General features: G+C 32.7%; 1 protein-coding gene across 2 annotated transcripts in view; it reads right to left on the bottom strand.

The window, feature by feature from the left end:
- Positions 1-7,432, bottom strand: part of LOC108907036 (putative serine protease K12H4.7) — a 15,969-nt gene extending 8,537 nt beyond the window's left edge. The window contains exons 1-6 of one of the 2 annotated variants that reach the window (XM_018710545.1): positions 7,184-7,432; positions 6,621-6,808; positions 3,499-3,734; positions 2,408-2,824; positions 1,979-2,281; positions 1,411-1,863 (exon numbers count right to left, since the gene is read on the bottom strand). In XM_018710545.1, the coding sequence (XP_018566061.1) occupies positions 1,751-1,863; positions 1,979-2,281; positions 2,408-2,824; positions 3,499-3,734; positions 6,621-6,808; positions 7,184-7,375 (1,449 nt within the window). In that variant the 5' untranslated portion in view covers positions 7,376-7,432 and the 3' untranslated portion in view covers positions 1,411-1,750. Of the gene's footprint in view, positions 1-1,410; positions 1,864-1,978; positions 2,282-2,407; positions 2,825-3,498; positions 3,735-6,620; positions 6,809-7,183 lie in introns of those variants that run through there. The other variant, XM_023455157.1, reaches the window with a different exon arrangement.
- Between the last annotated feature and the right edge of the window lie 4,920 nt (positions 7,433-12,352).

Here is a 12,352-nt window from a genome sequence, read left to right as displayed (position 1 = left end):
GACTTATGTTGGTAGGCCCTAACCACCATTCAGTGCAGGAATGAGGGAAACCTGGAAAACCTCATTAATTAGGGGGGTGGTCAAATGCCAACCGGTGTCAATCTCTCACATTGACCCAAGCCAACATTCTTCCACCCTACCATACCTGCACAGAGGGTGCCAATCCTCCGTACAAGCATAGCTAATCTACGGTCTACCGGACGCGGGATTCGAAACCCGGGTAGATAGCACACATCGATTTAAGTACTGACGCCTTAAACCGTGCAGCTATCGACCGAACGATTAGTTACATGTTTGGTTTTTCTAGCTAAATTTTCATTACACACAAGTGATCTAAAATAATTTAATGTCTCTGGTTCTACCTGCTCATCACAAGATGAAGAGTGGTATCCTAAGAGTGCTGGATCCGTAAGTTATGCACAGGTTATAGTAGTGCTGAAGACTACTGTCATGGTACGTCGAGTATGTACTTCTTTTTATATTTAACATGACACATTTGTTTTTATTAAAAATGCTTCCATTCTTGGCAGCGTATTAGCAACTAACTTTTTTATTACGTATACCGCTACAATAAACATTACACATTCGAACCAAATTTACATTTAGAAAAAAAGTCGATAGCATTATAAATTCAGATGTTAGATATTTCGCACAGTTTCTTCGACAATTTTTTTTATTTATTCAAGTGATAACACTTGCTTTATAGAAATATCTCGAAATGTCTGATGTGACCGCCATTTTGGAATCTTGGATATGCACCCTCACATGTAAACTTGAATTTCTGAAAAACGGTTCAATTTATCGAAGTTAAAAAAAATCGGTAGCTCAAGCTCAAAATGAGATAAGATATTTTGAAAAACTTTAAAAATATTGTAAAAAAACGTATATCTCATGCTCTTTTAAAGGGGTTTATCATTTTCGGAAAAGCTTTATATAAAAAAGTGGCAACAGTGAAATGTCGGGGGAAATTTAGGACCAACCAATATAAAAAAAGGTTTATAGTTTCACTTCTTGTTTAATCAACGTTGAATATTACTAAATCTTTGATGTTTTTAAACCTTGAATAGTGTTTCTACAATATAAAGAATACGATATATAAAATGTTATCTAAATGTGATACCTATAAAAAGTTTTATAAATGTTAATAAAACCTTGAATAAAACGTTTCTTAATCGCTCATTTCCATATTATTTAAACGTAATACAGCAGTGTTTAATTAACGTTTCCATTTAATTGAAAATTACGTCTATTCTTTCGTTGAATCGACCTTTGGTTTTCAACAATTTAACGTATGTGTGCCCCAATTTAAAAATCAAATGTCAACCTATCTTGTTTAGAATAAAACAATTAGTTGATCTTTAAAATTTTATTTCATGTTTTAAATTTCAAAGATTGAATAAAAAGCCTGCCTTAATGTAATGTGTTTATTAGGATATTTTTCTCATTTTTGATGTAAGTAATTTTTTTACACTAGCGAGCATTAACAGAGAAAGTTAGTGGCTTAAGCACTAAGGAAAACGAACAAAAAATTATGTTGTCACCATTGGACAGTCCATTTGCAACACCTCCAAATTTAATAAAAAAAAAAAGGTTATCAGAAGTCGATTTGACGTTTCAAACCTTTAGCTTGGCCACCAAGACAAATCAAATCTTTAGTTTACTATCTTCTGTTAACAATACGAAATTGTATATTTCTAATCAGCAATATATTTCTGTATAATATACATTTTTATAACTAACAAAAATATTATTAATTGAGGCCTAACCACACTCCAATGAGTCTATCAACTTCATTTTTAGCTGCGGTAAGTTGTGGCAATTCGTTCTCTGTAGTCTCGTACATATCAGCACAATGAGACGTCCCTGAAAATTAATTTGCAATTTAAAAAACTATATCCTCACTTCCTAATTTCTGTGATACCTGTATTTACTACTAGGCACCTACTCATCTTTAAATATTTCTGTTTGAAATTCTTACCCTCAATAAAAATGACAGGAGAATCAGGATTTGTAGTTTCTGTAAGTCCGGCAGCGTGCCAAGGATCTAGAGAGCCATGAACATAAACCACATTTGATACAGCGATATCAATTCCACCATAATTTGCGTTCGTTCGGTCGATTTGAGCATTGATGAAAGTTTCATTAAACGATTTTCCGAATACCTCTACACATAGGTTTGTATTGAAGTCTATGGAGCATCCTTTTCCAAATATTTTATCTTCCCTGCTTGTTGTTTGGTACCAGCCGAATTCGGTGCATGTTTGATATATCCACTGACGTACTAAAATAATTACCCTTGCATTTTCTACATAATGTTTATATTTAACTTAACAGTTATTCAATAATTTATGAGTCGGTAGCAACATACATAATTGTATATACGAAAGATCGTAGTAACACTACTTACAATCCCCATTTTTTTTAGTATCCTTCAAGTACGCTACATAGGTCGCGTAGTCGTAACTTAAACATCCGTATTGTGTACCATGTATCCTATTAACGACGTTAGACAGACGAACTATTTCTTTTCCTCCGTTTTGATCAGTCAATGGGTCACACAGATCATCAATCGTAAATTCAAGCAACCCACTAGACTGGGCTACTGAAGCGAAGGCGTCTGTTAGGCTGGTATAGAAATTTGCAACTTCGAAACCATCTACGTCAAGACCCTCAATGGGTTCGCATAAGTTGAATATGCTTGTAAGAGACTCCTCATCACTAGGATTATATAATAAATCATCGACTTGTTTCATGGCCGTTGTAAGATTGTTCACACATTCTTGACTGATAGCAGCCAAATCGTCAATGACTACCTGAAAATATTCTGAAAAACAAAAATACATTTTATTACAAAAATTAAGAAACGGGGAAGAAATGGAATAAATAAAGAACCAATCTCATACTCATTTTAGGACATATGCTGAAGCGACTTTGTCGATCAGGAGACTTATTTGTTAACCAGATCACGTATTCCATCTTATCCTGTCATTTTACACTAGTAAATTTAATTAACTAACATATCAGTCATTAGTAATTATAGTCCTCTGCTAACCAGTGACAGAAAAAAATTAAGGTCTATTCTACTAAAAAAAAAAAATGGAGATAGTTCGTCTTACACATTGAACTGCCAATAATTGTTCTAAGAGTAGTAGCAGCAGCTTGATTTCGCACAATGGGTCGTAAGATCTAAGTGCTATGCTGAGATATGTTTTCGAGATAACGACTGTGTTTTAGCATAGCTAAATGAATATAAATGTGATTTAATCATTTTTAAATTCAGGCGAATTGATTAATTATTATTAAAAGCTTCTGTAGTATAAAAATATTAAATCCTCAAAGCTCAATAAATCATTGCTTCTAACTTCACTTCTTCAACTTTTCTAAATTTTATCATAATAAACTAAATACCAAGACAGCTGGCTACTAATTTGTTATAATTAATTGAAAGTTGGTTGAAAAACGTGATTGTGTTTACTATTTAAAAGTTTCAATGTTTACCATAAAAATCCAGTTTTGCCAAAAGAGGACCACTAGTCGACACGGCTCCTTGTACCAAATCGGGATATTTTAGTCTCAACCAAGCAGCTAGAGAACCGGAATAAGAACCACCAAATACTATCCATTTAACATCGGAGGGTAGGGAGTATTGTTCGTTCATGGCCTTGATAAAGTTTGCAGCATCGGCCAACGCTTGCTCACTTGAGAGATAGCGCAAATTTTCAGTACTCAAATCGCTAAAATAGAACATTTTTGTACGTCAGAATAAACAGCTGTGTACAATTACAATGAAGATAATAGTCAACTTCTAAATTCAATATGTATTTACTTAGCAGTTCACAGTTATAATTATTTGAACGAACATTAAGAAATTTCTTAGTGTCGATTTATAATTTTAATAAAACATTCTGGAAATTCATCACTTTTCAAAATTTTGAAGTATGTAAGAGAAATTTTTATTTTTTAATTTTTTGCTATTTTCAACCTTTAGTAATGTTTTAAGTGTTTTAATGACATCATAGTTTAAATAAGTTTTTGTGACCCAATTATTGGGAATTATAAAAATTAAAATCGTAGAAAAAAATATTTATTATTTTTGATGCAAAATTTATATTGTTTTAATAAAGTATAACAAAATTATAAGTGAAATTATAAGGCAGAAATCATGTAAAATAGTCGTTTTAAATAGAAATGTGCGAATGACGCTGTCTTTCATATTAATGTTCAGTATGTATTTTGTGACAATAAAAAATTAAACTAAAGCGGAAGAAATTTTTGAAATGTTGGAAAATAATATCATTTTGGTTATTCCTTTGAAAAAAAATGTCAAATTTAACAGATAAAAAAAACACGATTGTTGAGAATCGGAAAATAAACGAAAATTATATAATTTAGGTAGGTACTTCTAGATTATAAAATTTTTTTAGAAGACAAATTCAGACTGAACATGTTATTAAAGACAACTTCGTTATGCATGAGGACAGTGGTAGGAGATCTTAGTTAAGCCTCCTATTAACAGATGGCGAAACGAAGGAATAGCACGCAACAACTGTTCGCCAAATTCATTTCACCTTTATTTTTTAGTAGCCAGTTAAATAATGATATCCTGCGAAAATAAAAAAAATGCTTTTATCGTAATATCTGAAGTGGCAAAACAATACGTTGTTAAAATTATGTTTTATTGTTCTCTCTGAAGTGTTTACTAATTGAAGTGGGTTACTGATATGCAGGATATGACAAAAATACTCAGTCAAACCAGTCAGACTCGACGTTATAAATTTGAAGAATAGTGCCTACAGGATGTCCCAATATTCAAATACATGGAGCTAGCAGAATGCTAAGAGTTACTTTTAACCACAGGAAAAATAAAGTCTTTTCTCCATATATCTTTCAAACGCTACTACTAGTACCTGCTGTTGAACATATGCCCTACTCTGACATAAGCAAAGAATTTGTATTTCTAAAAACAGGAAAAGTAGCCCATCCTTAAGAAAATACATGGTGATTCAGAACTTATTCAAAAAAAAAATCTGGATGTACAGGGGACCCTTACAAATACAATTTTGTAAAGAAAAAATCAAAAAGGGCAGTTCGAAAATGATTTAAAAATACACTTCTGTACGGCACTGGAAACTGGTCCACTGTAAAACCTGACCTCGGACAATGCGACCGGCATGGCGGTGTGATAAAAACGGACAAAAATTTTCGCAAGGAAAAAAATATGTACCTAAATAGGATTTTATCGCACCTATTTTATATCGGCAAATTCAACTGCTTTTGCCTTTATTAATTAATACAATTAATTTGTGTTTTTAAATAATAAAATCATTTGACATACCCGATGTTACAACAATTCTTCAAAATTTTATCCACCAACGTGTAAACACATTTGGGTCCGTCTTACTCAGTTTCTACGAACTAACACAAATGTTGTCTTGCTGACGATTGCAAAATCCGATTTCAGTATTCGGAGTCGCTGAGGCCAGGTGGCTCCCCATGCGCGTTGCGAATGACGCTAGAGACTACAGTTGTTCATCTATGTAGTCGTTGAATGTACTATAACTTCAATAATTTTTTTCTCGGAAACTATAAGGATTTTACAAAAATTTTTTTTAAGATATTGACTCCATTTCTCATGCCGTATCTATTCCCAAATTTTTTTGGATAAGTTCTGAATCACCCTGTATGTCCATATATTTTGGTGGGTGACTTTGTTTCGGTGGGTGACTTTATGACTCCTGTCCTGTTTTCTGGCGAAAACGTTTTTTCAACTTCTCTCTTATTTTCTTGTTTTTTTTTTGTTTTTTTCCAAGACTTTTTCTGTAACTATTTTATCTGAACATCACCACTACCTTTTTAATTCAAATCTATTTAACTGACATTAGACACTGAATTTATTTTAGAAAAAGAAACTATTTGCTTTTTGCTCTTTGACGCCCTCCACCGACTAAACGAAGTAACTGGATAATAATTTATTTATATCTAAATCGACTTACTTTGACACCAAGATTCTGTGGTATCTGTTTGTGCACAGGATGACATAGTTTAAAAAAGAAATGTTTTTTTAACCGCAAAAAAAAACACTTATAGCGATTTTATTAAAATCTAATTATAAACGTATGTGCATGTGATAGGTCCGTGACATTTAAGAACCTTATTTCGGAAGAGTATTTAGCAATTTTCGCACACTATTTTGGAAAGATGTGTTAATTTTAATTATCTGGAGTGAAGCGGTCTTTAACAGTGAGCTTACCTAGATTAAACATTTTTCAGAAACCGTTTATTCTTCTTACAGATTGCTTGGTTATTTTAATAAACATTAGGACTTTAAAATCCGTTGATAATAAATTTAATAGTGTTTTCCGCAAAGACAAATAATTTCAAACATCAATAATCGAAAGCTAATGAATAAACAAAACATCAAGGATTTTATTTTTGTGCTTACTTTTGTTCTACACGTTTTACTTTTCAAGATTTCAGTACCTAAAAATGACAGAAATTTCACCATTTCTCGGCCAGGGATATGGCCACCTTAAATTATAATATTTCAGTGTTCTAAATGCACAGTGTTATCTGTTCTATTAATTCCAAGATATCCTGTATATATATTAAAAGGTGCTTACGAGAATGGGTGACTTTTTCCATAAAATCTATGCTCCAATTGAAACAGCAAAGCGCCATATTTTTGGGCGCTGACTAACCAAGATCCATATATCATCCAACGTTCAGAAGCTTCACTTTCTCCTCCAAGCATTAAAAAAACTACATTATTAGCTGTTGTATTAAAATATTCTTTATTTACGAAGTATCTCTGAAAATAGAACAAATTATTATTCATTTCATCATTTTTTTTTAAACGACGACCCCTTCCCCTGTTTTTCATATGATGAAAAAAAAATTTTTTTCTTAACGTCGCCGATATAAACACGCGATTAAGATTAATAAAACGTTTTCAGGTGTAAAATAATAATCACGTCTTCGGTAAAGCTAAATGTTTTTGATAAACATTTTGAAAAAAGTGGTTAAGCTAGTTTTGGTGCAACCGAAAATTGTTGTCAATAACTATTTTTTCATATATAACCAATAAAATGATCTAGTCGGTTAATGTATAAAATATAAAATTTTGTTAATAATACATTAAATATTAGTATTATTATTAATAATAAATATTTTTCAAAATACATACCTGTGACCAAGTAATCTCATCGTTCGATTCGTGGTCGAGCTTTTGGGTGAAATATGCTTGTGACACATAAACACTGCTTTTTAGAGCTCCTTTTGGAGGTGGAGGATTATGTTTCAAAATATGAAAAGAACTAGTTCTACAATCAGTACCACTGAAGAAGAAGATTAAACATATTATTAATACCGTTTTCATTTCTTTTTGTAGGTATTCCTTGTACTGACAGCGGTGAACTTTATGATACAAATGATTCAGTTAAAGCAGATAAATACGTTTAATTTTTATCATATTTAAATAATATTAGATATATCAAACACTTTTTATGTTTATCCGTTACAATGATGAATCATTTTAATGCTCAAAATACTCATAATCACTCTCCTCATTAGACATTTTATAAGCGTTCTCTTAACTTGTTTTAATAAATCAATACCTACTGAGACATTAGAACGTGATCGCAACCTTCATTTGATTACTATATTTGTCCCTCTTTGGCACGTTAAGGTGGTCTTGCACCTCCATACATCTACTGCTAGGTTGAACCACGGTACCCGAGTCCTCGGTTTTCGCCTGCTCGCCTTCGAAAAGGTAACCGGGATTGTTGAACGTCTCCTCCTTCACACCAATTGCAAAAGACGCTTGGGTTAGAGTATGCCTACGTTATCGCTCTTCCTCCTTCCTTGAAGACGAGTTGCTTGGCTTTGGGTTAATGGTCCACGATCTGATCCACTAACCAAATTTGGGAGTACATAGCTAATACAATGCGAAACATCACCTTACTGTTAAAAATGTTGTCACCGGCGTTCTTGGTGGTGAAACTTCGAAATATTTGAAATTATTTAATTTTTGTGGCTGAAGACATACATAGTTATTGAATTTTCGAAACCGAGAGAGATGCACTAACCAAATTTTGCGAAACATCGCCTTACTGTTAAAAACGTTGTCAACGCCGTTGTTAGTGGTGAAAATTCGAAACATTTGGAATTGTTAAATTTTCGGGGCTGAAAACATACATAGGTATTGAATTTTCGAAACTGAGAGAGATGCACTACCAAATTTGGACAGGACATAGCTAATGCAATGCGAAACATCTTCTTACTGTTAAAAACGTTGTCAACGCCGTACTAAGTGGTGAAAATTCGAATCATTTGGAATTATTCAATTTTCGTGGCTGAAAACATACATAGGTATTGAATTTTCGAAACCGAGAGAGATGCACTAACCAAATTTGGACATAATATAGCTAAAACACTGCAAAACATCGTCTTACTGTTAAAAATGTTGTCACCTACATTCTTAGTGGTGAAAATTCGAGATATTTGTAAATATTCAATTCTCGTTGCTGAAAACATACATAGGAATTGAATTTTCGAAACCGAAAGAAAAGCACTAACCAAATCTGGACAGGACAGAGCTAATAAAATGCAAAACATCGCCTTACTGTTAAATATGTTCTCACCTCGTTCATGGTTGTGAAAATTCGAAACATTTGGAATTATTCGATTTTTGTGGCTGAAAACATACATAGGTACTGAATTTTCGAAACCGAAAGAGATGCACTAACCAAATTTGGACAGGACATAGCTAATATAATGCGAAACATCACTTTACTGTTACAAATGTTGTCACCGCCGTTCATGGTGGTGAAAATTTGAAACATTTGGAATTATTATTCAATTTTCGTGGCTGAAAACATGCATAAGTAGTATTGAATTTTCGAAATCGAAAGAGATGCACTAACCAAATTTGAACAGGACATAGCTAATATGTACACATGCAAAACATCGCCTTATTGTTGAAAATATTGTCACCTCCGTTCTTGGACGTGAAAATTCGAAATATTTGGAATTATTCAACACTTATGTGGGTATTGAATTTTCGAAACCGAGAGAGATGCGCTAATCAAATTTGGACAGGACATGGCTAATACAATGCAAAATATGACCTTACTGTTAAAAATGTTGTCAGCCGTTATTGGTGGTGAAAATTCGAAATTAAAATAAAATAAAAATCAAAGAAACGTGGAAGAGGTATACCATGAGATATACAGAAAATGAGGAAGCTTGCAATAGTATGTTACCAATGTAATGCAATAAATACAGGGTGGCATTCTTTGCTGGTATTTTTGACTCCGCCATTTTCACCCCAAAATATTTAAATGGCATTGGGGGTTAAGTAATATTTCTTTTGAAAGCTCTTACAATTCTCTTTACAACAGACTTTAAATTTTATAATTCCGCCCGATACTTATTAAGAATTTTGATTTTAAAGTTGAAACTTATGCACAAACAATTAGTAACGGTAAAAATGTCAGTCATTTAAGTTAAGTACGCCAATGGTATAAATTTAGTATTTCTTGCGTTACATTGGTTTTTGGCGATTTGTTATCACTTTCGTAAAAAAAACACAATTGTAAAAAACAGAAATGAATGTTATACTCACACAATGAACGTAAAATTAGTGGATTCCAAATTATTTTCTAGTATTATTTGGAAGCGTTGGTTGGTAGTTTATTTAATTGTGTTTTTGAAAATTAAACCCTATGGTTTATTCCATTGCGGAAAGGGTAGATATCATTTCGCTTTACTTTATGAACAATAAATGTGCGATTAGAACAGCTCAGCTATTTAATGAACAACATCAAGATCGACATGTCAGGAGGAAGTTCTAGAGTTAGTAAAAAAATTTCAAGAGACAGGGAACGTAGCCAATAAAAAACGAGAAATTGAAAAACCTATAGTTAATGAAGCTAATGAAGTTGCAGTTTTGGGACAAGTTCATCTTGATCCTACATTAAGTACGAGGCAGCTGGCATCTGTGTTTGGGATCAATCGAACTAGCATACAAACCATTTTGAAGAAGAATAAATTCCATCCATACAAAATATATTTAGTCCAGGAACTTCATGAGGATGATTATGACCGCCGTTTGCAATTTGCGAAATAATGAGTGAGCGAGCAGGGAACGATCTACAGTTCCTTTTTAACATCTATTTTTCTGATGAATGCAGTTTTTTCTTGAACGGGACGGTAAATTGTCACAATTGTCGCTATTCGTCCGATTCAAACCCAAGAGTTTTTCACGAGGTGCATATACAGCAACCGGAAAAATTAAATGTATGGGCTGGAATTTTCTGTAACCGGCTGGTGGGTCTTTTTTTTCTACCTGGTAATTTGACTGGCCAAATGTATTTGCAATTACTGGACGACGCTATTGACCCTGTTTGGACTGATATTATTAATTAAAATGTTCCAGAGTATGATGAAGATCATTTGATTTTTCAACAGGACGGTGCTCCTCCGCATTATGCGTTAATTGTCCGTCAGTATTTGGACCAACGTTTTCTACGGAATTGGATTGGGAGAAGAGGCAGCATTGAGTGGCCTCCACGATCACCGGATTTATCGCCCCTTGATTTCTTTTTGTGGGGATACCTAAAAAGTAAAATCTATAAAACACAGCAAGCGTCACTGGAAGATTTGCGTCATAGAATCGTCGACGAATGCCGTCGAATCACTCCGGAAATGCTTCGGAATGTGCGCGAACGTTTCGAACAAAATCTTTATTCTTGCAGGGAAGCGAGCGGTCATCAGTTTGAACATTTAATCAACTAATTGTAAGTAGTAAGTAAGCAACTAAACATAATTTAAATTTTAAAATGTAAATTTTTTTCAAAATATTGGGCGGAATTATAAAATTTAAAGTCTGTTGTAATGAGACAATTGTAAGAGCTTTCAAAAGAAATATTACTCAACCCCCAATGTCATTTAAATATTTTGAGGTGATGCTTACCCTTGCTTGGGGGTGAAAGTGGCGGAGTCAAAAATACCTGCAAAGAATGTCCCCCTTTAATCTAAAATCGACGGGTCTGAGCGTTTTTCTACAATCTTGACGCAGTTCCTGAAAATGGCTGTTTCTTTTTCATTTGGCCACGCTGTACATTATTTTTCACATTCTTTTTGATTTTTCAATTGGAAATAAAAGAAGTTAATTAGAGCTAATGAGTGTATTATTTTTACCATTTCAGGCTTTATGGAATTACTTTCAGTGTAACACTTCTAACAACTAAAAAATAAATTCCTATATGGAATATATTAAGCATTGTCTTTATCTCTGTATGTTTTTGAAAAACAGGAATGTTTAAAATTGACTGAAGTGATAATTTATGGTTTTTTAAAATTAGTGTGGAAAACATGTCGCAACTTTTACAAAAGAAATTATTAGCCTGCCATCGTGTATCAAAAATTTTACGAGGTGACGCTCAGGAATAACAAATTTTTTAAAGAAACAATAATAAATTTCCACGAATTGAACAATTCCAGGTTGAAAATGTAACGAAATTTTTATCATACAATTCGGAAGTAAATATTAAACACGCTAATAATAGTAGTTGAATTAACAACAAATCGACAGTTTTATTGAGTATGACTGTTAAAATTAATATTATACCAAGCCATACTGTACCTTTGTACCATAGAACATTTTTGAAAAACAATATTTCAAATTGGGCTGTAAAAGAAAATATCCCCCAATTTAGTTTAGACAAACTATTACAAATGTTGAATTTTGAGAACAAATAGACGAAGTATATAATTTGAATGAAACTGTTCCCATTGGGCACATGTAAGTTTATAAAAGATTAACGCTTTTAAAGCGTTGTTTTTTTAGTTAAAAACTTAATCGTTAAAAATATATCGTTTAACACACGTTGAAACCACACTCAATTCTATCCAGAGGTTGAAGCACTCGAAGTTCAACTTGCAAGAAAAATGAAAAACCTACGTCATACCATAGATACTGGGCGGGCGGGAAAGGAAATTACTATTAATATAAGTTATAGGTAATCAGATTTTCTAAGTCTAACATCAAACTTTTCATTCATGATCGTTTCAATTTCAGTAAAACTTTTTTTGTTTTTTTTTCTGGATGTTTAGGTGACCTGATGTCTGTGGGCATTTTAAATCTATTAAATTGTCGGGCTTTTGTAAATAAATCGATTATGTATTTATTGCATTTATATGGGATACATATCGGAAATTATATGTATACGACTTTTTTTATAAACAGGAATCTATTTGTATATATACATTTTTAAATGAACAAGGCAAGTGATCAACAAAATATAATTAACTGGGGCCTAACTACACTCCAATGAGTCTAGAGATTTCATCT

This window comes from Anoplophora glabripennis, unplaced genomic scaffold (assembly GCF_000390285.2).
Source record: "Anoplophora glabripennis isolate ALB-LARVAE unplaced genomic scaffold, Agla_2.0 scaffold293, whole genome shotgun sequence".
NCBI classification, from domain to species: Eukaryota; Metazoa; Arthropoda; class Insecta; order Coleoptera; family Cerambycidae; genus Anoplophora; species Anoplophora glabripennis.
The sequence above is the reverse complement of the archived record's forward strand: the minus strand, read 5'-3'. Positions and strand labels throughout refer to the sequence as shown.